Here is a 25,263-nt window from a genome sequence, read left to right on the forward strand (position 1 = left end):
TGTTATCCGATGTAATCTTGTTCTTTCCGTGTGTAATCAATAATTTTAAATCCTTAAGTAGTGTTGCGCCTCTTCACTCTACGGAAAAAAGTCCTTTTTTATTATAAGTTATTTTAAAATATAATTATAAATGTGAATAGGGTAAATACTTACCATTTAAAAATTAATTTTTTTTTCAATCTTAGCACTCATAACTTATAAATAAATTAGTAAAAAATCAAATAAGTCCAGGCCTTATATTATGATTGTATAGACAATATAATTGCAATAAATTACGGTCGCTATTTCCAATAAATAATTCGCGAGTTAATAAATGCTTTAGACACAGTGGCAAGTAAATAATTATTATATAATATAAAACGTGTAAAAGAGTAACGCACATCAATTTATCAGGTCTTCATCTTATTTTAGGCATAGAATATTTTTCTAACATCACAATATCGATAAAAGCCTTGTTTAATAATTATATAAATTAAATTAATAGCATACATTAATAAAATGTAGTGGGAGAGATTATATAAATAAATAATTGAAAATAATAACGTAGTTAATCTAAGAAAATGTATGCATAGTAGGTAAGAAGAAAAATAAGTTACTTGTTAAAAGCATATGGAAAAATAAGTACTGCCAGCGTTTATATTTGGCTGACCACAAGGACGTAACGATGCTTGTAACTAATACTAAATTATATTAATACATTTAAGCGATTAAAAAAAATAAACACCGTTTATATTAAATAATAATTATAGTATTTTTAAACATGCTTCAGCATTCGTGTGGTTAAAACAAATTAAACGAATCTTTTTTTTTTTAATTTTCCGCACGTTACTCCTTTTTTCCTTAAATTTTCTTAAAAATATTTTATATTAAAAAATAAAATATAATAGAGGATGAAAAGAAACTTAATAATCTATTTTTAATTAATTACAAATAACTAAGGTAAAAGTTCCTATTATTGACACCCTATTTAATTTAATTATTTCATTATTAAAATCTGTTAATAATCACAATTTTTTATATTTCGTGAAAATTTTATAAAAATTAAGTTAGCTGACATCTAAAAATTTTTAGAATTTTTTTTTTTTTATTGAAAAAATTATTAAAAAAAAATTTTAATTGTAAAAAACTTGAAAAACTGAGAGTGCATTTTTTAAAAAGTCTTTTTTTGTTCTAATTTAATTATTGAAAAACAATTAAAAAATTAAAAACCTCGGCTAACTTTAGTGTCATGACAATTTATGAAAATTAAGTTAGCCGACATCGAAAAATTTTTAGAATTTTTTTTTATTGAAGAAAGTATTACAAAGAAATAAAAAAAAAAATTTCGTTTGTGAAAAACTGGAAGTGAAATTAAAAAAAAAATATTTTTTTGTTTTAATTTTTTCAATAAATAAAAATCAAAAAATTAAAACGGCTAACTTCAGTATTACTGACAATTTACCATATTTTAAAAATTAAAAAATAGTAAAATATAATTCCAAGGTATAAACTATTTACGGCACAAAAATTTCATTTTTTCAAGTCGGTCAAAACTGCTTTGTAGTTTCTAAATAATATCGTAAAGAAAGACTTTATTTTCAAATCCACATTTCTCAATGTTTTTTTTATGTAATTACATTTTTTTTAATTATTTTAGATTATTTATAGTCTAAATGACCATATAATCATTTATTTATCCTGTCAATAATAGGGTCAATGGTATGTCAATAATCGGCTCTTTGAATTTTTTGCACTGTCAATGATACATACATTCGACCTGTTGGTTTTAAGTTGATATAATTATTAAATTTATTGCTATTAAAGTTAATTAATTAAATTATATAAGTAAAAACAATGATTAAGGTTTCCTATAAAAAAAAATGACAATATTGATTTGAAACTATAAAAAAATTCAAATTATGATGATCACTCAGTGTCAATAATGGAGGCTTTTATCTTAAATAATTATCGGTAGTAAAAAAAGGAAAAATGGTAAACAGTTATTTATTTTAATATTTTGCTACAGGAGCCAATTTATATAGTATTTTTAAAATAGCACTATGAATGTAATAACAAACATTTAAACTCTATAAATTATCCAATGATATTTCAATTAATTATCAGGCATATGTAATTTATAATTTCATCACAATATGAGTATTAATGAGTAACGAAATTTAAAAGCCAAGGAAAAAAATAATCGAGTGCACTTTAATTTTAATGATAAAAAGCGCGGAAGATTTCAATCAACTATTTTTTTTTTCACATGGCATTCGTTGCTAGTTTCCCCAGAAAGACTTAATAATTATGTAATTGCTCAAATGTACAATATTTACTAATTATGTATCATTTTTTTTCAAGGAATCCGTCTGGTAAAATTCATTAAGAAGACAAACGCGAGATTTATATTTAAAAGCGTACAACTTATTGAAGAAATAAGTTAATTAGTACTCATTTTTAACTTGACGACGTTGCGTATTACCTTTAGGTGTACTAGCAAAGTACTTGTGCAAATTACGTCCATTAACAATAAATTGTTGCTGTTCACTTTTAATAGCGCCTTGCACTGACAGCGGTGGCGTAGAAGCTGGCGTAAGAATTCCCAAATCATCGTCACATTCAATAAATTCTGATTTAATGTAACCATGATCTTCAATTGCTGAGACTTTAGTCTTAGAAGAAGAAGAAGAAGTAGAAGAAGACAACGAGGATACCTTTAAAGAAATTTTATCTCCAGAAGAATTACCAGCATTAATTGAAGACAAATTATCAAATTCATTTGCAGTCTTAATTAATGATTTATTTGTTAATTTTATTTGTAATCCTGAAGCGCTGCAAGTGTGCTGTATTGCAGCATGATTTTTTAGGCCGTACGTTGTTTTGTAACTCTTACCACATGAGCACTTGAACGCTTTACGAACCCTAAAATAGTTATCGTATAGTTCTTTACGTCTAATTTATAGACAAAAAAAAAAAAAAAAAAAAAAAAAGAAAAAAAAATATTAGAGTAAAAATAAAATTGTAGAAAAAAAATTCCAGAATCTGGCGGTGGAAAATAAGAATTAAATGAACGTACTTGCCGTTGTCTCTATGACCGTTTTTAGAATGATACTTGATCCCATTGACATTTTTATAACGCTTTTTACATCCAGGTACTGGACAAACGAATGGCTTATCCGTGTTATTATTGTTCTGATTGATTATTGTTTGACCGACAACCCTGGGAATAAGAAGCGTATAATCGAGTGGCAGTTGATTCTTTCTTCTTAAGTAAGCGCTCCGCTATGCGCCCCAGTACCTGCTCCCATAGCGTAGAATGTAGTCCGATGAGAATTCTTCGGATGTTGCCCACGAGTCATTGCTGTCCTCCTGGTCACTCGTCAAGTCTTCTCCTTCCTCTGCTTCGCTTCCTAAATTATATATTTTAATTAGCTTTTAATCGTCTATTTAAAAGAATAAGAAAAAATTGGCCTAAGTAAATTTTTTTAAGTAAATTTAACATCATTAGAAAGATCTTGACCTGAATTTGTGCTTTTTCAATGTTTCATATGTTTAATTTGGGCCTAAAAATCAAGTTTCCTATACAGAAAGAAAAATTTCTTGACTGGAGAACAAAATTCTTGGCTCAAGAAAATTTTCGGGTGCCTGAAGGAAGACCGAAGTTGTGTTGGCCGAAGTTAAAATTTTTCTTGAAATTCTATTCTTAGTGGAAGTCATTTTTTATTAATTCAAATTATCATTAATACTTGATACAATAAATTTTTATATTTGATCAAGATTTTTAGATACTTTAGGGAAGCAGCGCCACTTACTTCAGCTAAGAAAAAAATTTTTTCACCTTGAGAAAATTTTTCTCTTAAATATTTGATACCCGTTTTATATTATATTAGCGTGCAATTATACATATTGAATGAAAAAAAAATGATTCAATATTATTTGATCTTTCTATTAGACATATTAATCAATAAAAATATTAATGAAAATTTACTTCTATCGAGATATTTAATTTTTTGGAGCAAGAGGCTGAATTTTCTCAAAACAACAAGATTTTCTTGACTTAAATAAATTTTTTTGAATCAAGATACGTATTTCTTAAAGCAAGAGAATTAATTTTGTTAGAATAAGTGAAGTTTCTTGTGGCAAAAAAAAAATTTTTTTTTTGCTCAAGAAAATAATTAAGAAGAAAGATATTTTCTTGGTTCAAGTGAACCTTTTTTTCTGTGTATCTCGTCAAGAGAAATTGTATTTTTAATCCATAATCCTTGTACAAATGTTTAAAAAAAATACACTGGTGACAAGAAGAATGATTATTGAACTAATTACAAACAATGCTTGGTAAATTAATTATCAATTTTAGTGAAAAAATCCGTTTTTTTAAACTTATAGTGGAAATAACTGTCAAAGTATGGTGGTGTGGTCAAGATAACTAAAAATATATACCATTTTAGGATTTATTTTTTTTTTTCAGCCCTGTTATTAAACTTTTATGAAGAACCCTATCCAATATCAAAGCTTGATATTGCTTCGTTTAGTTGTAATTGAAACATTTTGATTGGCATTCACACCGAATTTTCCGATTTTGGTCAGCCAAAAGTTTGGAACAAACGTTCTCTTATTCATAATTAGAATTTTTTCGTCAAATTTTTTTCTCTATCACTTAATTTTTATAAAAATTTTAAAAATTGTTAGATGTCTGCTAAATTCAGTGTCGTTATTAATTAAACAATTAAATAAATAAATAACCTGTTGGGGTGGCATTTTTACACTTTGTTGCAACAATAGTTGATTTAGTGCGTGTCAATGTTTTTTCTTTTTCTCTGGTTGAATCCGTGAGGAAACGTAGAGCATAACTCAAGGGTATACATTGTGGTTGCTGTTGTTCAAATTGTTCAACGACCAGTGGATCATAGTCTGTCAATTATAAAAGATAATTATTAAATTGAAATTAATATGAAAATTAATGTAGTACATATTTAATAATTTTAAAAATTTTATAACAAGTAAATTATGGCGAAAAAAATAAGAAAAAAAAAATTGAAATTTAGAAATTTAAAAAAATAAAAAATGCAATTTTTTAAATATAATTTAAAAAAAAAATCTTTTTGTTAAAAAAATAATATTTTAGAAGAAATCTTTTTGTTAAATAAAATTAAAAAATTGTCAAGAGACAGTTAACTTAAATGTCATAAAATTAACAGAAGTTAATTTGAAAAGAAAAAAAAAATAAGATAAATAAAATAAATGATAAAAAAATTAAAAAATAATTCTTACTTTTCTAAACTTTGAAAAAAATTTTAAATGTCAGCTGATTTCAGTGTCATTAAATAATATATAATGTAAAAGCCCTCATTATTGACGCTATAAGAGTGATCATGAATATTTGAAATTTTTTATCGTGTTTCAAATCAATGTTGCCAACTTTTTTTGTATAGGACACCTTAATCATTGTTTTTACTTATATAATTTGATTAATTAACTTTAATAGCAATAAATTTAATAATTATTATATCAACTTAACAGCCGAGACCAGTGATTGCAGTTTCAATCGGCTTAGCGAAACGAATGGAAATTTTGAAAAAACGTTTTTAGAGATAATAGATAATTTAATAAACTATTTCACCACAAAGCGTTTTTTTCAAAAATTTCATTCGTTTCGTGAAACCAATCGAAACTGCAATTGCTCTGCTGTTGGGAGTGCGACAGAGATAGTTCCGTTGAACTCCGTGAGAGCAAAGCGAGAAAAAGATGGTCTCGCCTGTTAAAACCAACAGATCGAATGTATGTATTATTGACAGCGCAAAAAATTTAAAGAGTCGATTATTGACATACCATTGACCCTATTATTGACAGGTCTTTTATTACAGTTAAATTTATATTAACAATAATCATTTTTACTAACTAATGCAAAACTATTAATAATTTTTATTATTTTAAAATCCGTTTAAGACCTAGCTTTTCTATATTTTTTACCAGGTTTTTTTAGCAATTTTTTCTACTCTCAAATACTTTGATTCTTATAAAATCACATGACAGTATGTAAACATTAATATGTTGATATGTATGTTGAGGGGGTTGAGTTACCTTACATTATGGTCTATGTCGTTAGTTGACGCAAGTTAATTTTTGTGCCCCCATCATTGACATTCGTTATTTTAGAATTAATTTGAAATCGATAAAGTATAAATAAATGATTATATGGTTATTTAGACTATAAATAATCTAAAATAATTTTAAACAATGCAATTACACAAAAAAAAACATTGAGAAATCTGGATTTGAAAATAAGGTCTTTTTTAACGATATTGTTTAGAAATTACAAACGTGTAAGCAGTTTTGTCCTATTTGAAAAAATGAAATTTTTTAGTTTATACCTTGGAAGTAAATTTTACTATTTTTTTATTTTAAAAATATGTAAAATTGTCATGAAATATCAACAATTGTGATTAACAGATTTTAATAATGAAATAATAAAATTATAGGATGTCAATAGTGGGAGCCTGTCAATAATATATGCTTTTACCTTAATAATTATTAATTATCAATAAAAAATTATTAAATAATAAAAAGTACTCCTGTGCCCAGATAACCTCTAAAGTAAATTCTTATTGCTACAAAAATAAACAAAGAAACAAAAATGACAGGTAATATAATTATAATATAAATAAAAGAAATTACCGATATGTGTTTCTTCGATATGTTGAATTAGATGTCCTAAACTTTTAAATGTTAAACCGCAAGCATTAAATTTACAAACGTTCAACATAAATACTGCCATAGCAATGATGAATTGAAGGTGAATAGTCAAGTTGACAATTAGCACATCATCCTAGTAGTTACCATAAATCACACTAACTTTAAAAACAAATTAATAAATAAATAAAATAATAAATTTACTGTCACTAAAATAAAAACTCACTTAAAAATATTTAAAATGTACAATTGAAAATTAGGATGTCATTTGACTTTTAGTTGACTATGAAAAACAACCGAAGGTATTCGTGAGAACTCGTGTAATCTTCGGTAAAACTCGTGCTCGTTCGGTTGGTCGATAAAATGACCCAGGGTGTGGTAAGTGATGAATGTGAGACAAGACGGAAATCGTGATATTCCGTTGGGTAGTGGACTCTTGATAGGCGGCAGTAAACTCCACTCGTGGTTCGTCTCTTCACCAGTTCAACATTCCAAAAGCCGGGTTACCTTTCCTGTTCCTCGACACTGCTCTTTGGTAAGTCACCGCCTGTCGACTAGCAAGTGAGTAATACATATCAAGTTTAAACAATTATTTAATGATAGTATTATTAATAAATTAATGTCAGTGGATTTATTGTAATTATTTATTATTATTTATCCGTACGTGTTTTGTGGTAGTTTATGTTACTGAGTTAATTATTTATTGAGTGTAGATTTACAGAATAGATCTAAACGGAAATCGGCCATTTTATAGTGTGCCGACAACTCGCATGTTGGATTTACTTACGTATTAATTTATTCTATTTTAACATAAAATTTATAAATTTCTTTTTTTTATCCTCAATATTTTTTTAATTCTGTCACCAAAACTTTAATTCTCCCGTAATTTTTTCAATTCTGTTACGTAATCAATAAGTTCTTAAAATCTCAGTAAGTTTTACTATTCAGTTCACCAAAAATTAAAATTACGCCGTGCCTCGTCCCATTGGTAGCCGGGCATTTTTTTTCTCAATTAATTATTTTTTTTTTTTTTATTTAATTTCAGGCATTTCAGTCAAGAAGACATCCAACTAAAATAAACAACGTCAAAATGTTTGCCTGCACCCGATTCATTGCCCCAGTTGCCAGATCGGCTGTAAGTATTACTTAAAAAAAATTCTATCAAAAGTAACCTCCACATTGTCTTGGTTACATAACTCTAGAAAATGAAAAAAAATTTTATTATTCTATTTTATTTTTTACAGTTAGTTGCCAGTAGCAAAAACTACGTACGTCCTCTCACCAGTGGAGTAATCAGCCAAAGTCAATCTTTCGCAGAAAGTCAAAGCCAAACTCCAGCCTGTTTAGTAAGTCGCTTTATAAATTTAACAATTGCATAATGAGAAGTTATATAACCTTACGCTCTTTGGTTATGTTATTGATTTTATAGTTTATCAATTAAAAATTAAACTACTTGACATAACTTGACTTAATATAACTTAATCGTTAATTGTAATTAATATTAATTTAAATATTATTTCAGAGCCCAGTCATCCGTAGCTTCCAAACCTCCGCGGTAAGCCGTGACATCGATTCAGCTGCCAAATTCATTGGCGCTGGCGCTGCCACTGTCGGAGTCGCTGGATCTGGTAAATAATATAATTTAATTAAAAAATAAAAATCCCAATTAATATATATTCTCTTATGCAACAATTACATAATATACAAATTTTATTTCGGTTCGTAATTATTTACAAGTAGGGTCAACCCTATTTTTGGCCATATCTAGGTGAAAAATGAACATTTGTTAATTATTTCTATTCTGCTTGTTTTTACGGTGAATTTATGATATAAAATATCGAGAAAGAAAAAAAAAAGATTTCGATAGCTTTTTTGCCTTTAAAAGTTGGAAAAAATTTTGATTTATGTTTTTGGATATAATTTTTATCTTGAATAAATGAACAATTAAAAAAAAAAATTGAATATCACAATTTTCTAAAAAATTTATAAATTTATTAAAATTAAGGTAATCAGTTTTTTTTTTAATTGTTCATTTTTTTTTGTATTTTTCAAAAAAAAAAATTTATAAAAATTAAAAAAAAAATGATGGATCGACTTGTAAATAATTATCTCAACTCCTATTATTTCCGAAAAAAATACACCCGGAAAAAAATTTTTAAGTTACGAAAAGTTCATATTATTTCTTACAATTATTATAAATTAAAAATTATAATAATAATATTTATTTATTTATTTTTTTTTTTTTTGTAACAAAAAATGGAGCGGTCATTCTGGGGTGCTTGTTTTTCAGGAAAATTGTGGGTGTGACGTCAATAAAACTATTTCAAATATGGATATATGAAAAAATTTCAAAGTTCTGAAAAATTCATATTTATTTATTTATTTATTTTTTATTTATTCATTTGAATGCCAATCGGCATTATACAACAACTAGTATATTCCTTAAATTATAAAATATAAATTTTTTAATTCTAAAATTTATGTCATTAAAATTATTATAAAATAAAAATTATAGATTTATTAAATTATTATTATTATTTTTATAATTTTTATTTAATAATAATTTTAATACTTTAATTCTTAGTGGGAAATAAAGACTCAATTTTTTGTGGACTATTTTTTATTTCATCGGGCGATGAAAAATTTGAGTATTAATAAGACAAGGATATATGTATCATGAATAATTTTAATGAAATAATATTAATTTTTCATAACTTTTAAATTTTTTCCGGATCTATTTTTTCCAATTACCGCTCCTATCACGTTAACTTGCACTTATCTTGCAGGCATTGGCATTGGGCTAGTATTTGGATCATTGATAATTGGCTATGCACGAAATCCTACCCTAAAACAACAAGTATTTTCCTATGCAATCCTTGGATTTGCTTTATCCGAAGCAATGGGTCTTTTTTGTTTGATGATTGCTTTCCTTTTACTTTTTGCATTTTAATTTATCCTTACAAATTATCCTTCATCCATGAGTAAAATTATCCTTAAATTAATTAAATTAATTGAATATTAATTAATAATTATACTAATTATTAAAATTTTTTTTTTAGGTGCTGGAATCGGATCAGTATTCGGTTCATTAATCATCGGTTACGCCAGAAATCCATCTCTTAAACAGCAACTGTTCTCATATGCCATCTTGGGTTTCGCCTTGTCCGAGGCTATGGGTCTCTTCTGTCTTATGATGGCTTTCTTGCTGTTGTTCGCCTTCTAAGACGTTATCCTCCATATGAATTACCGATAGTTTTAGTGCGTCACTGCCAAGACACCGTCATCTGGCTTGAAACAATAGTTCGACGACGGCTGTCTATGGTTCCAAGGGGGTCCATGAAATTATTAAAGCCAATGACTCTTGGTAGTACTGGTTGGAGCGCGACGGTTCAACAAATGATTTATTAATATTAAATATTAATTATTGAAATAAAAATTTGATAAATAAAAACGGGGCTGCTGATTAATTTTACAACATCTTAAAATTATATCAGTAAGAGCCGTCTAATTCCATCCAGTGGCTCGTAATTATTTCATGGCCTACCAATTCATGTAGCATAACTCACATTGTTATAAAGTAATTCAATTGCAGTGTAATAATATTTAACAATAATTATTAAACGTTTAGAAGGTTTATTAAAAAAAAGAAATTTTCAAGATAAATCTTACATAATTTTGCATATAGTTCACAATGCAAAGCACGTACGCGCTCAATAATCAATTATAATTATTATATTTAATTGCAATGTTTCTTTTTGCGCTGTACGGTTTTATTGTTAATTACTATTAATCAATTGGAAAATAAAGTTAAACTCATTTGTTAATTTTGAAACGATTCATCATTGTTAAACCGTCGCGTACGCACGTTTTTGCGGTAACTCTGCGAGGAATATGTACAGTAATATCGAAATAAACATCCAGTCGTACGAAAAATATTAATTAATTTATTACTTATTAATAATTTTTAAAATTACTCCTTACCTTTCCATTTATTTTTTTTTAATAAAACAATATTTATTTATTTATATTTATTCAAAGTTAACAAAAAAAATGTGGCAATTTGTTTTATTTCATTCTTACCAATAGTCAATTTATGATGTTAAGTATTCAGGCTGCATTCGAAAATGCTCTATCTCTAGATACATAATTAAGAAATTACCTTGTATCATGTGAATTATTGACATTTTTGAAGATATAAGCTCACTCCGACATTACACTCATCGAGACCTTTCATTGGAGTACCCACATCAATTTTTCATATATTTATATATATGTATATATGAAAAATATGTCAAAATGCATGTGGGTAGTCAAATGAAAGCTCTTGATGAGTGTAACATCGAGATGAACTTATATCTTTAAAAATGTCAATAATTAAGAAATGACATTGTATTTTGTCTACTGATGATATTTTCAACGATATAAGCTCTCCTCGACATTGCACTCATCGAGACCTTTCATTTGAGTACCCACATCAATTTTTTATATATTTATATATATTATATCTATATGCATATATGAACAATATGTCAAAATGCATGTGGGTATTCAAATGAAAGCTTTTGATGAGTATAACATCGGGAGGAGCTTATATCTTTAAAAACGTCAATATTTAAGAAAGTACAGTCCAATTCAACAAAAGTCATTATTCAATGAAACAAAATTTTATTTACTTATAGTTCACAAGTCACAGCAGTCACATAGTGACTGCAAGGTTGTTAATTTTAATTATGGAAATTAAAATTTCTTCAATTTTACTGGAATTAATTTTAAAATCAATGGTAATAATTCTCTAAGTAGTTTTATTTCTTTTAAAGTAATTGTAACAAAAATAAATTTATAAAATAAGGAATCAATATTCTAACTATTTTTTAATTTATTACATAGAATATGAGTATTTATACACTGAGAAAAAATTTCTTTTGAAAAAAATGAGAAATTAATTTGTTGAATATTTTAAATAATTTTATTATTAGCTAAAAAAATAAAAATTTTTCTCGCAGTAAATTTTTTGTTGAAAAACATTTTTTTAGGCTTGGAAAAAATAATTTTAGATGAAAATTCGCAAATTATTTTTTTTTTTCTAATCAAAAAAACTTTTTTTCAACAAGAAAGTTACTGTGACAAAAATTTTTATCGTACTAAAAAATAAAATTTGTTTAAAATTTTGATCAAATTAATTTTTTATTACATTGTCCATTTTTTGCAAGCAAATTTTTTCTCTCATTTTATTTTCAATGACTTACTGATTGTAATTAAAAAATACAATTTTAAAATTAGCTTTTATTCTTTTGTAAAAGTTTATGAATTGCAAAGACAAATCCTAGAAATTTTAATTTAAAAGTAAACACTTTTTTTTAGTAAAATTGTTTCAAAATATAGACAAATTATAAAAATTTTTTTTATTATAAAATTTTTTAATTAAAAAATGATACTGAAATTAACAAATATCTGTCAGTTTTTTGGATTTCTATAGCAATTAAACTATAAAAAAATTTCACATTTAGAGATTAAAAAAAAGAATGTAATTAAAGTAGGCAGTCACTTGACAATATTTCAATTTTATTAAATAAAAATTTAATTTTTATTTTTTAAAATTTCTACAAGTCAATTTATTTTGCAGTAATTTGCAGTGTCAATAACAGGTTTTTTACCTTTCTTTAATTTTCATAAAAAAAATAAAAAGTGTAAATTTTTTAAAAATAATTAAAATTTAGAAAATTGTCAGATGTCTACTGATCTCAGTAAATTAAAAAAATAAACTAAAATATTAATTATTTTGAAATCACACGTTAATTAGGTTTAAAATAATAAATAAAGCTTCTTTATCTTCTTAAAACATTTATTGCTTTTTAACTCCAAAATAATTAAAATGTTTTTTTTTTATAATAAATTTTAGTTATTTCAATAATATTATTATTTTTAATTAGAAATTAGTTAAAAAAATTAATTTTTGAATTTTTATGATAAAAAAATTTTCATCAAAATTTTAAACAATTTTATTTTTTAGCTTCAGGAATAAAAATTTTTCTCACAGTAACATTTTTGTTGAAAAAATTTTTTGATTGGAGAAAAATAAAAAAAATAAAAATACAATTACAATCATGATTTTATTCAATTAAACTTACAATTATACACATAATAAAATACACCAAAATAAATTACGTTCCAACATTACTAGTTACAGATTCTCCAACATTATTGGAGGGTAAAACATTAAGTTGCTGAAGCAATCCTTCTCGTTCCCTGAGACTAGCCCAAGCTTTTTCCTGTTCTTTTTTAGTCAAAGGAACCTTGCGTTGCTTGGACATGATTAATTTATTATAATGCTCCACAACTTCATTATCAATAGCACTGATTTTCCGTTTAAGCGCTTGCCGCTTACTCTCTTCTTGAGCAAGACTCAACAGTCGTTTCAACTGAACCACATTGTGACTAGATAAGGTCAAAAGATCCTGCTGACAGCGTTTAATCTCCGCGAGAATTTCATCATCTTCATTATTCTTCCTGTGCGAATCCGGTTCGAGGATCCCTTGCTCCACGAGTTCCTTGTGCATGCGCATCTCCAGGTTCATTGAATTTTGAATAGAGAGATCTCGTAGCACCGGAGGATCACCTTCTCTAAACACCTTGCTGTCACTATTAGGAGTATAAACATTTTCTTCCATCAGCGCTGAGACTAATCGTTGGGTCAGCGGACCAGCAATGCTAGTCGCTTTTTTGTCGACCTTCGACATCAACGTAGAGACATCTGACCGGTTTTTTTTCTTATCACGATTTACATTGCTCGCTTCTTCTTCCTGCAGCAGGTCATTGTGCGCCCAGGTGTAACTGTAGTGTCTTCCTAGCGGGGGAATTTTTTTGAACTCTCCAAGATCTGAGTGAGTCGCTATCAGTTCTTCCAGGAGCTTTATGTCATCTGGCATAATATCAGCACAGTAAGAATCAACAGACGCCCAAAATTTATTCGTCGTGTCATTTTTAGGCAGCAATAATTTTGGAACATCTGTTTTAGATCCTTCAACTCTAACTATTTCATGCGGATTAGGTACAATTTGATTTGTTGAGTTACCTGCTACTAGTGCCTTAGCTTTCAGCAATTTTGTTGACAAAGGAGACTGTCCTTTGAAGTACATGTCTTTAATACGCAATTTTTCATCGCGTATTTTTTTTTCAAAAGACAAACCTTTGCCGCTCTTGGACCGTTTGTCCCGTCTTTCTTCGGCGGACGTCAAACATGTTATTTCTTCTTGCAATAAGCGACTCCGCACCACCACTGATGACAACAGAGTCTCCAATTCTAGCTGGAGAGTATCCAAATCTTCCATTCCAACACTGTCTTCATTTGTGCGCTGAAGAATACTTGAGTAACGAGGTAATAATTTACTATTCTCAGATATTTTTATTACAGACAGCGCAAATGACATTTCAATCCCGTCAGAACTTGTTTCTGCTGCTTGGACTGGCGCTTGGGATTTATTTTCACGAACTTTGACAGGTGTCTTTTTTAAATTTAATTTACCTTTCCCAGACATGATTAACTTCAAATTTTTCATCTAAAAAACTGACAGATTTTTTAATTTATTTATTTTATCCTAATTGTTCAACATTATTTGTTAAATTTTTATTGTAACAGATGTATCACTTTATTTTAGGTTAGAATCAATGTGTCATGATTTTTTATTAAATAGTTTTTAAAAAATATAAAATAAATCACTTATTTTAATTGTCATTAAATAATTTAACTAATTATTTAAGAATTTAGTATTTATAAATTTATTTATTGATTGTAAAATGACTTTTTAAGAACAACAACAAGCAATCTGCTAGATGCTGTTAATTACGATCCGCCATTTTGAAAACACAAACTAAGCGGGAAAATTAAGAAAATTAATTTTGCAGATATTTGAATCAAAATTAATTTATTAGATATTGGATCATTTTTAGAATTTTTTTAACAAAGAAATTATGGCAATAAAAATTGACATGTAGAAATTTTAAAAAATAAAAAATGCAATTTTTTTTTAATTATTTTTTTGGAAGATTTTTTTGACTAAAATTAAAAAATTGTTTAGTGACTGCTATGTAACTTTAAAGTCATGATATTTGATCATTTTTAAAATTTTTTAAATGAATATATTGTCAAAAAAAAAAAATGAGTAAAAAAATTGCCGTAGAAATTTTAATAAATTAAAAATGCAATTTTCTAAAAATAATTTTTCGGAACAAATTTATGAAAATTAACTTAGCATATATTTAATTAAAGAATTTTATAACAAATAAATTATGGTAAAAAAATTAGAAAAAAAAATTGACTTGTAAAAATTTTAAAAAATTAAAAATGCATTTTTTAAAAAATTATTTTTTTGGAAGATTTTTTTAACTAAAATTAAAAAATTGTTTAGTGACTGCTATGTAACTTTAAAGTCATGATATTTGATCATTTTTTAAATTTTTTTAATGAATAAATTGTCAAAAAAAAAAAAATGAGTAAAAAAATTGCCGTAGAAATTTTAATAAATTAAAAATGCAATTTTCTAAAAATAATTGCCGTAGAAATTTTAATAAATTAAAAATGCAATTTTCTAAAAATAATTTTTCGGAACAAATTTATGAAAATTAACTTAGCATATATTTAATTAAAGAATTTTATACCAAATAAATTATGGTAAAAAAATTAGAAAAAAAAATTGACATGTAGAAATTTAAAAAAATTAAAAATGCATTTTTTTAAAAATAATTTTTTCGGAACAAATTTTTTTGTTAAATAAAATTGAAAAATTTTGAAGTGATAGCTAACTTCAATATCATGGATAATTTGAAATAAGCTAAAAATTTACCAATAGAATAAGAAATATTTATTATATTATTTTTATACACAAATTATAAACACCAAATATACTCTACATACTTAAATAATCATTTAGGGTCGATAAAAATTACTTCAACGATGTTTTTGGGGGTGATGATGTTCTTGTTGATAAGCTAAAGCACGATTATATTGCAAAAAGAAACGTTTTCCGTGTTCGAAGCTTGCAATCATAATGGCACAAGCTGGTGCTACTTTTATTATTCTAGGCGTTAGTCCGGTAAAAAGGCCTTGAATTCCATTTTGCTGGTAAATTCTTTTTACAATATTTGTAAAACTACTGCTATTGTTTTTTCCAGGTTTTTCTGAAAAATAAATAAATAAATTTTTTACTTTGTAAGTAACAATGATTTATAGTGAGAGAAAAAATTTTTTTTCGAAAAAAATTTGTGATAAAAAATTTATTTGTTAACAATTTTATTTTTCAGCTGAAGAAATACGAATTTATATCACTGTAACTTTTTTGTTGAAAAAAAGTCTTTGATTAGAAAAAAAAAAAAATAATTTGTGAATTTTCATCCAAAATCAATAAAATTTTTAACTTCCCGCTAAGAAAATCGAAGATTTAGAATCTATGTGTTGTTTTGAGCTAATGACATTTAGAATTTTTTGACGGTATGCCTTAACCACGACAACTACCTTAAATATCAAGTGTATGGTTTAGAAAATGTCATACTTTTCATTGTTTAACTGATAGCCTTGTTTGCCGGAACAACTAAACTATTATTAAGTGAATAATCATAAATTTTGCATAATTTTTTTTTTATATAAATATTCTAAATTCTACTTATGAATCTTCTAAAAATTAACTTCATAATTATTCAAAAAAATAACTTAATCAATTGATGAGTTCTAATATTTCTCAAGTATCAATGTAAAAAATGAATTAATTTTAATTAAAATTTATAATTACCAGTATAAATTCTTTTTTCACCCATTTCTATTTGCTGGTGCGTTTTAACTACATCAAAAGGTATCGTTAAAAATGCAGCAATCTGTAAAATATAAGATTATATAAATTTTCTCCTTTGTTATATGAAAAATTTTAGGTAAATATTATACTTACTGAACCAGCAAGTGCACCAGATGTAAAGTTGAAAGAAAATGTATGTTGTTCAGGAGGAAGTAGTTTCTTAATAGCTTCATAGCCACACCAGTAAATAGCACTAAATGGCACATCCCGGAATAAAGTTGAGCTTAAACCCATCCATAATCCTGATATTCCACCGTATTTTACAACAGTCTTTAATCCTTCGCCAATTTCTGTTGACATTCATTCAAGTAATTAATCTTCTATATAATTAACAGAATAAAAATAAAAAAATGATTCTATAAATTTTCACTAACAACTTTTTTAATTTTCATATGTGGAAACTTCAGTCTCATAAAAAATATCCTTAAAAAATTTTATTGATAATTTTTTTTTTTTATTATTATTTATGTTATTGAAATTAGCAAACACTTAACAATTTTTTGATTTTTCTTGAATAATAAACTAAGTCTAGAAAATTATTTTTAAAAAATTGAATTTGGAATTTTTTAGAGCTTCTAAAGATAAAATTTTCTAAATACAATTTTCTTGCTATAATTTATTTGTTAAAAAATTTTTAAAAATAATCAGATGTCTCTCAATTTTAGTATAAATATTATCTATATAGTTGAAAGAATAAGGAAAATTTTGTCTCTGGAAGATTTGTAAATTAAATTTAGTATCATTGGAAAGGTTTTGATATAAATTTGTGACTTTTCAATGTTTCACATGTTTTTCAGCAATAGTTAATTAACTATGATAAATTTTTTAAGTAATTATAAATAGATTCGAATTTTGGAATGAACGTCATTTGATTATTTATTTTGTTTTGTACATGTAAATGTGATTATAGGTCAAAAATTAATTTATAAAATTAAGAGACTAAGAAAAATTTTGTACCGGGTATATTTTTATCGTAAATTGGTTTTGATATTTTTTCAGCGATAGTATTGTATGATTTAAATAATTGAGAGTAAGGAAAATTTTGCGACGAGTATATTATTATTTTTAAAGGAATTGTTATAGTTTAATTTGGTATCATCAGAAAGGTCTTGATAAGAATTAGTGGCTTCTGGTTTTATATATTTTTTAGTAATCAATTTTTTATGTCAAGTTTTTGGAGGAGTTTTGAATAATTTTTTGGTTCTATGAATTTTTTCCATCACATTTGTCCATTAAATTATTTGTTATTTATTCTGTGATATCATTATTATTTTTTTTATTTTTTAAAAAGTGCCCAAGCCTTGTATAGTGTGATTATAAATATGAAAAAATCATTAAGCCTAAGTTTTCTTATTCATAATCGGAGATACAAGTAGACAGAATGTTTCTTACAAACATATTTTATTGTTGATAACTAAGTAATTAATGGACCTAACAATAAAACAACTTATCTTCACTATTATGACAATTTATTCAAAAAAAATTTTTCTATTGTTTCATTTCAGTAACAAAATATAATTTTTAATATACTTATTAAAATTTTCGTTTGATGAATGTCTTAATTGTGTGATTTAAAATTTACAAGTAAAAGTATCTCTTTCATATGTAAAAATTTCTTGAGATTGAATTTTTATGAATTTTTTCCGTTCTATGATTTTTTTCCGTCACATTTTTTCATTAAATTATTTGTAATTGATCCTGTGATAGCACTATTATTTTTAAAACTAATTTAAAAAGTACCCAAGCTATGATTATATCAGAAAATCACTAAACAAACGTTCACTTATTCATAATTTGTAAATCTTGGCAGTAATAGTGACTGTAGGTTGCTAGTAATTAATTATAATACTGAAATTAGTAGACATCTAACAATTTTTGAAATTTTTATAACAAATCAATTATTATAAAAAAAATATTTTTAAAAATTCACTTATAATTTTAAAAAATTTCTACATGTGGAATTTTTTCACTCAATTTTTTTCTTTGTCATTTAATTGTTATAAAAATCTAAGAAAATTCTTAGATGTCTGCTAAATTCAGTGTCGTTATCAATTAAACAATTAAATATAAATAACCTGTTGGCATGGCATTTTTACACTTCGTTGCTACAATAGTTGATTTGGTGCGTGTCAATATTATTTGTAAAAAAAATATACACTATTGTTGATTACAATACTTGAATTTAAATTCATAGAAACTCTATTAAATAAAAATTTTCAATAAAAAAAAGATAATTAATGAAAAATAATTTGAAGAACGTTTACTGGTACTTAAAAAAAAAATCCGACAGTTTGGCTTCTATTCAAATTTGAATACCATGGATAAAACTTTTTATTCGATTATTATTTCTACTTATTTTGCTAACAACAAGCAACTTTGCAGTCATTATGTGACTGCCGTGACTTGTGAACTATAAACAAATAAAATTTTGCTTTATTAAATAATGATTTTTATTAATATAAATTGCACTGTACTTCCTTAACTATTGACTATTGTAAAGATATAAGGTCATCCCGATGTTACACTCATCAAGAGCTTTCATTTGAGTACCCACATGCATTTTGATATATTTTTCATATATACATATATATAATATACAGTGGCGCTCAAAAGTATTTTGACAACATTATGGGTTAGTTTTTTTCAACAATTTCAAAATACTTTGGTGCCACCATTTTCCTAATATTTTAAAAATTAAACTTTCTTTTGTTACGAACAAGGACCACTTTGACATTATTCGGTAGATTATTCAAAAGCTGTTAAAAAAATAAATAAATGATTATTGTGTTTCATATTTATTTTTAATTAAACCATTAAATATATTTGTCATAATAATTTTGAGCGCTACTGTATATAAATGTATGAAAAATTGATGCGGATACTCAAATGAAAGGTCTCGATGAGTATAATGTCGAGGCGAGCTTATATCGTTGAAAATATCATCAGTAGACAAAATACAATGTCATTTCTTAATTATTGACATTCATAAAGATATAAGCTCATCCCGATGTTACACTCATCAAGAGCTTTCATTTGAGTACCCACATGCATTTTGACATATTTTTCATATATACATATACATAAATAAATAAAATATATGAAAAATTGATGTGAGTACTCAAATGAAAGGTCTCGATGAGTGTAATGTCAGGGGGAGTCTACATTTTTAAAAATGTCAATAATTGACAAGTTGCAAGGTCATTTCTTATTCATGTATCTAAAGATAGAGCATTTTCGAATGCAGCCTAAATACTTATCATCATAAATTGACTATCGGTGAAAATGATATAAAACCTTGAAAAGGCACAAAATTCAAGTCAAGACCTTTGCAATGACACTTAATTTCACTAAAAAAAACAATTTTGTCATAAGACTATCCTGGAGAAAAAATTTTTCTTATTCTCTTAATAATATAGATAATTAAAATTTAAAAATTATTTCAAGTCTTAATGAGATATTAAATTCTTTAAATATTAAAAATATAAAATTTAAAAAAATACCTCTATAACTCAATTTTTGGGACTGCATTTTAGTTCTTATAAGCTCCAAGGGACTAACCAATGTAGCAGCCCATATTCGCGCGGTAGCTCCCGCGACAATTGGTATCCAAAACGGTTGTGTTTGATGTATACGATGTTTGTTAGAATTTCTGTTATAGTAATCCTTGAGATTCAATCGTAGTTGTTCATAAGATACAAAATATACAACAGTAGCAGGTACAGCGAGAACGAGGGTTGGGCTGAGGCCACTCCAAAGTGAAAAAAATCCTTCTCTTTTAGATATTTTTACAAGTGCGTCCTATCAATTAAAAACAACAAACAAAAAAGTAGAACTAATTTAATGAATTTTATTAAATTAAACAACTTAATAATCAACTTACAACTGTTCCAGTAAATTTTCCATTTTCTCTCATCCAAGTCGGTAGTTTTCCATTACACGGGCAAAGATGGTCCATTAATCCATTACAATATACGAAACATTTATTTGATAACATTGCTTTTTGTTGAGCTTGTAATCGAGTTTTAACCACATCCAAGGGTGTCACTATTATTTAATTATTTAATTTAATTAGTTGACATTTAATTTTTTTAATAACAAAAAACATATTTTGCAATATTATTAATAACACTGTTAATTTTTTATTTTTTAAAATTTTTTTGAGGCATCGCCAAATAATCTGATTTCTGTGCAATTTTCGAGCCAATATTTCAAAATTTTAAATATGACAATAAAATTAGCAGTCACTTAACAATTTTTTAATTTTATTGATCAAAAAAATTTCTTCCAAAAAATTATTTTTAAAAAATTGCATTTTTTTTTTAAATTTCTAAATGTCAATTTTTTTTCTAATTTTTTTTGTCATAATTTATTTGCTATAATATTTTTTAAATTATTAAATATATGCTAAATTAATTTTCACATTTTAAATTTATAATTTACATCTTATAATTTAAAGAATATACTAATTGTTGTTTAATGTCGATTGGTGTTCAAATGAATGAATGAATAAATAAATAAATAAATAACGTATATAAAATAATTACCAAAAACTGAAGTCACAAGTGCACCAGTACATGATGCAATCATTTGCTGGTACGGTTTAATCCGGTATTTTGGATCATCAAAATCAATTGTAGCTGTAGTTTCTTTTGACAAACCCATTTCAACAATTTATTTTTCAAAATGACATAAAAATTATAAACTGTTTAACGATGGATCAATCCACTATTTTTATTATTTCACCGGCTTGAAGAATCAATGTCACAACTTGAGAAATAAAATACTATTAATTATTGACAGACATTTTAGTATTATTATCATAATTGTTTATGATTTTTATTACATAAAAAATAATATTGGAAAGTGATAAAAATGTTTTATACATACCAAAAAATAAAAAAATAATAACGATGGCGGAATTTCATGCAATGTGACCAATACGTTTGAAGATAATGGTTAGTGCAGATGATTTAATTATCTACATGTCTGCATGGTGTATTTATCTACAATATATATATAAATTTATTAGAAATTCCGTATTGATTGAATAATTTTCTTATAAATTGCCAAAAGATAATAATTCAGTAAATTGTTGATTTAATTTTTTTTTCAATAAGACAGTGGAGTACTTTTTAGTTGATACTGTATGTATAAATAGATATTTAAATTTTATCTCAGATGGAATGTTTATAAAAAATTTTCCTGTACCGAAGTGTTTTATTTGGATGGTTAGTGCAGAATTTTATTGACAGACGGCAGCACTTCCTTGAGGATAATGTTTAAAATTTTACCCGCTTTTTCATTGGAGACATCTGCCGGCTTGAAATTTTTTTTAAATCAATTTTTCTAATTCGGCTTTCTAAAATACACGGTGTTTGTTTGTACTCCAGTAATTTTATCATTCTGCATTAAAAAAATTTTCTACAGTGAAGGCTGCAAACGCCTGACAATTTTTTAGTTTTATTAAAAAAAATTAATTAAAAGGTAAGGTAAGAGCCCCAGTACCTGTTCACTTCTGATATTTTTTGCATTTATATAATTATTGAGAAAAAACAAATGTTTAAAAAATTTTCGTATTATTGAACTTTTTCTGAATTTAAATTGATGAAGTTATTGAGTTAAAGTACCTAGTAGTTGAACTAGTTTCAAAGTAAAACATATTTGACCTTACTTTTAATAAATAAAGATGTAATTATTATATAGTTCAAATTAGTGATTTTCATGAAAATATAAACAATTTTGAATTGATTGGAGCGCAAAATAACAAAGATAATTCAATATTTATGTTTTGACAACGTTTTTAAGACAGACTATGAAAAGAGTAGTAGTTGAACAATCAATTCTGACAAGCCGCAGTAGTTGAACACTACGGGAGCCGTAGTTGAACTAATAAAATATATAGCAATAGGCATGAAAATTCGATTTTCAAAAAACGCGGTAAAAACAATAACTTCCCGATTTTTGAAAATTTCCAATTTTTTTAGCGGGAATGAAGTTAAAAAACAATTAATAAGTAAAATTTAGTAATTTATTAAATTTTAAGAATTTTTCCAACACATAAATTATGAAAAAAAAAAAGTTGACGTAGAAATTTGAAAAAAATGAAAAATACCATTTTTTAAAAATAATTTTTCAGAATAAATTTGTTTGTAATAAAATAAAAAAATTTTCAAGTAACTGGCTAACTTTAATTTCATTTAACCCTTCAGGACATGGGTGTTTTTTAGTGTCTCACTTGCACTGCAGCGACATCCATTATGTTAAATGTTGTTGCGTGAGAAAAAATCTCATAGCCCATGTCCTGAAGGGTTAAAAAATTATTAAAAAAAAAATTGCATTTATAATTTTTAAAAATTTCTACATACTTATGTCAATATTTTTTTCTCATTCTCTTTACATAATTTATTTATTAACAAAAATTCTAAAAATTATTTAATATCTGCTAAATTAATCATCATACAAAATTACACTTGTAAAAATTAATAAAAATTATTAGTGGAAATTCTTGGAAGCATTTTTGTTAGTGTAAATAATTATTTTGTAAGAATTCTAAAAATTGACAGCCGTCAGCTAACTTCACTATAATATGTATTCATAAGTTTAAATTCTTAAATGTTTTTCACAATCTTAAGTTGGAAATTAATTATTTTCACATTCTTTTAGTATATTACACCCCTTGGGAAGGAACATAAGAAAAGCCTCAGTCAACAAACATGTGATCTAAGGTTTTCTTTTTTACTTCCCAAGGGCTGTATACTATTTTTTTGTCCGAGGAAGGCGGAAAGCGGCAACTTTGTTTAGCGCAGTGGGACGAAAGTTGCCACTTTTCGGCCAGAGGGCAAAAAAATTTATTATTTCACAATACGGAAAAGAAATTTTCGACCATTGTTGAGTTTGCGCGAGCCTTGATAGAGGACGACGGTGGGGAAAACTTTTCCGTTGTCCTCGGGCTCGAAAATCCGTCAAGTTCCGTCCGGAAAGTTAATTTCTAAAATTTTTTTTTCGGTCAATCTCTTCTAGGAAGACCATTCAATACCATTGGCTTATAATTAAAGGAAAGTAATAAATAATTTACTCTATAACCTTAGTTTTTTTAATTTACATAATTTATTTCATAACATTAACACAACTATTAATTGATTTTGGAACAAACGATTTTATAAATGAAATTATATTTGAACAATAATTTATTCTATTAATTAAATTTATGGTATCGTCGCACCATGGCAAATTTACTTCGCTGAATCGGAATTGGTCAGTGGCCATAGCTCTCTTCATTTAAACAAACCATTTCTCTTCGTCCATTTCAATATTAGTGATCTCGTTCATGAATTTTATGTGCTCGTCCAACGATTTTTCATTCACCCACCTGATTTGTTGCATGTTGAAGCAAGTATTGCACCCTTTTGCAGATTTTAGTTGCTGAACTTCTGAGAAAAAAAAAAAAAAACTTTCTGATAAAAAGAATTAAAGAAATTAAAAATATTTAAAAGCTTCGAAAAGAAACTCAAATTTCATTTCTAATAATTTTTTTGTTTTAATTAGGGATTAAAAAGTAGAGTTTAAATTTATAATCATAAAGTAAAATACCTAGAGACGGCTCCATCATCTCCTGCTTGTCTCTGCATATTTAGCGTTCTTGAGAAAATCAAATTTGTTAGTCATCTCTTACAGTATCTTAAAAATAAAAAATTTGATACATAGGAATTTATATACTTAACACCAACAATTATTAATAATTATAATTTTTAAATGAAATTAATTAATTTTACCGCGGTTTTGCACGTGTGATAACACTCGTAGTTGTGGTTTATGGAGACTATACACAGGAGACCGAACTTGGGCTAAGCTATGGGGTATGGAGGGTAGAGATCTCTACCCTCCATAGTATATATAAATACAAGTGTTTTGAACTCCAAAAAAACTATGGAGGTATGGAGGGTAGAGGTAAGGAGCACACTCTGTGTTACAAGTGTCCCTTGAAACGCTTTAAATTAAGATGGTGCTGCTGTACCTCTACCCTCCATAATATATAAGTACACGTATTTCTACTACATATAGATGATTTTTACACACCAATATATAATATTTTCTATTATATTCACATATATTTATTTATAAATTATATATATAAAATTGATTTATGTTACATAAAACATGTTGGTTACATAAAATTGATTTATGGCTTAGAGAGAATCAACTCTCTCTCAATATAGATAAGTCTACATTTATAACTTTCGGCAGTTATAAAGATAGTTACCCAACTGAGTTTGAAGTACATATTAATTATAAGTCATTGAAAAGAGTTGAACATTGTAAATATCTTGGAATACACTTTGATAATCATATGAGATGGAACAACCATGCTCTGGAATTATTCAAAAAACTCAAATATTTCACTTTTGTATTTTACAAACTGACAGGAATATTAAATCTACAAACCATGAAAATAATATATCATGGGCTACTCGAAAGCATAATAAATTATGGTATTATTGCCTGGGGAGGTGCATATGATAAGTCAATTAAAATCATCTCAAATATACAAAATAGATTACTAAGTAAATTGTGCGTAACTAATATCAACAACACTCTCCTTGGGATCAGAAAAACTTTCATTACCACTGCGTTATCTTTCTATTATCAAGATTACATAAATCTCTATAATGATAAAATAACTTGTACAAGACATAAACAACTGTCACTACCAAAAATAAGTAAAACAATTTACACACAATGTGCTTATTATGTA

At 26.1% G+C, this 25,263-nt stretch overlaps 4 protein-coding genes and 1 long non-coding RNA gene across 8 annotated transcripts; 1 reads left to right on the plus strand and 4 right to left on the minus strand.

The window, feature by feature from the left end:
- Positions 1-1,967: 1,967 nt before the first annotated feature.
- Positions 1,968-6,835, minus strand: LOC123271766 (juxtaposed with another zinc finger protein 1). Of its 2 annotated transcripts, none has more exons than XM_044738174.1 (5): positions 6,655-6,835; positions 4,723-4,890; positions 3,278-3,389; positions 3,056-3,199; positions 1,968-2,931 (listed from the first exon to the last, which is right to left on the minus strand). In XM_044738174.1, exons 1-5 carry the CDS (start codon positions 6,752-6,754, stop codon positions 2,424-2,426), a joined length of 1,032 nt encoding a protein of 343 aa, XP_044594109.1. In that variant the 5' UTR covers positions 6,755-6,835; the 3' UTR covers positions 1,968-2,423. The 2 variants fall into 2 exon arrangements, with proteins under 2 accessions (XP_044594109.1, XP_044594110.1); XM_044738175.1 differs by having other exon boundaries at positions 1,968-2,901; positions 6,655-6,833.
- Positions 6,836-7,039: 204 nt separating this feature from the next.
- On the plus strand, positions 7,040-10,608 carry LOC123271767 (ATP synthase lipid-binding protein, mitochondrial). 3 transcript variants are annotated; one of them, XM_044738176.1, is made up of 5 exons: positions 7,040-7,204; positions 7,715-7,804; positions 7,914-8,015; positions 8,192-8,297; positions 9,729-10,608. In XM_044738176.1, the coding sequence occupies exons 1-5, from the start codon at positions 7,055-7,057 to the stop codon at positions 9,890-9,892; spliced, it is 612 nt and encodes a 203-aa protein (XP_044594111.1). In that variant the 5' UTR covers positions 7,040-7,054; the 3' UTR covers positions 9,893-10,608. The 3 variants fall into 3 exon arrangements, with proteins under 3 accessions (XP_044594111.1, XP_044594112.1, XP_044594113.1); XM_044738177.1 differs by having other exon boundaries at positions 7,077-7,230; XM_044738178.1 differs by lacking the exon at positions 7,040-7,204 and adding an exon at positions 7,575-7,599.
- A 2,152-nt stretch (positions 10,609-12,760) lies between these two features.
- On the minus strand, positions 12,761-14,513 carry LOC123271764 (transcriptional adapter 3-B). The gene has a single exon (XM_044738171.1). The coding sequence runs from the start codon at positions 14,223-14,225 to the stop codon at positions 12,831-12,833; it is 1,395 nt and encodes a 464-aa protein (XP_044594106.1). The 5' UTR covers positions 14,226-14,513; the 3' UTR covers positions 12,761-12,830.
- Positions 14,514-15,504: 991 nt separating this feature from the next.
- Positions 15,505-21,555, minus strand: LOC123271765 (solute carrier family 25 member 40-like). The gene is made up of 7 exons (XM_044738172.1): positions 21,399-21,555; positions 21,056-21,278; positions 20,392-20,555; positions 20,012-20,309; positions 16,605-16,801; positions 16,452-16,533; positions 15,505-15,843 (listed from the first exon to the last, which is right to left on the minus strand). The coding sequence occupies exons 2-7, from the start codon at positions 21,171-21,173 to the stop codon at positions 15,614-15,616; spliced, it is 1,089 nt and encodes a 362-aa protein (XP_044594107.1). The 5' UTR covers positions 21,174-21,278; positions 21,399-21,555; the 3' UTR covers positions 15,505-15,613.
- Positions 21,556-23,834: 2,279 nt separating this feature from the next.
- LOC123271768 lies at positions 23,835-24,500 on the minus strand. The gene is made up of 3 exons (XR_006510951.1): positions 24,284-24,500; positions 24,102-24,188; positions 23,835-23,941 (listed from the first exon to the last, which is right to left on the minus strand). It is a non-coding gene; the product is annotated as an uncharacterized LOC123271768 (long non-coding RNA).
- Positions 24,501-25,263: the final 763 nt, after the last annotated feature.

The sequence above is a fragment of the Cotesia glomerata genome, linkage group LG9 (assembly GCF_020080835.1).
Source record: "Cotesia glomerata isolate CgM1 linkage group LG9, MPM_Cglom_v2.3, whole genome shotgun sequence".
In the NCBI taxonomy this organism is placed as follows: Eukaryota; Metazoa; Arthropoda; class Insecta; order Hymenoptera; family Braconidae; genus Cotesia; species Cotesia glomerata.

Bases quoted from the DNA above. Each gene is read 5' to 3' on its own strand.
- LOC123271767 (XM_044738176.1), top strand. From the start codon at position 7,055: ATGAATGTGAGACAAGACGGAAATCGTGATATTCCGTTGGGTAGTGGA. The intron at 7,805-7,913 runs GTAAGTATTACT...TATTTTTTACAG, and splicing joins CCCCAGTTGCCAGATCGGCT to TTAGTTGCCAGTAGCAAAAA. The intron at 8,298-9,728 runs GTAAATAATATA...TTTTTTTTTTAG, and splicing joins TGTCGGAGTCGCTGGATCTG to GTGCTGGAATCGGATCAGTA.
- LOC123271765 (XM_044738172.1), bottom strand. From the start codon at position 21,173: ATGGGTTTGTCAAAAGAAACTACAGCTACAATTGATTTTGATGATCCA. The intron at 20,556-21,055 runs GTAATTATTTTA...ATTAAATAATAG, and splicing joins ACTTGTGACTTCAGTTTTTG to TGACACCCTTGGATGTGGTT. The intron at 16,534-16,604 runs GTAAGTATAATA...TATATTTTACAG, and splicing joins CTGGTGCACTTGCTGGTTCA to ATTGCTGCATTTTTAACGAT.
- LOC123271766 (XM_044738174.1), bottom strand. From the start codon at position 6,754: ATGGCAGTATTTATGTTGAACGTTTGTAAATTTAATGCTTGCGGTTTA. The intron at 4,891-6,654 runs GTAATTTCTTTT...TATAATTGACAG, and splicing joins TATCGAAGAAACACATATCG to ACTATGATCCACTGGTCGTT. The intron at 2,932-3,055 runs GTACGTTCATTT...TCTATAAATTAG, and splicing joins GGTCATAGAGACAACGGCAA to ACGTAAAGAACTATACGATA.
- LOC123271764 (XM_044738171.1), bottom strand. From the start codon at position 14,225: ATGAAAAATTTGAAGTTAATCATGTCTGGGAAAGGTAAATTAAATTTA.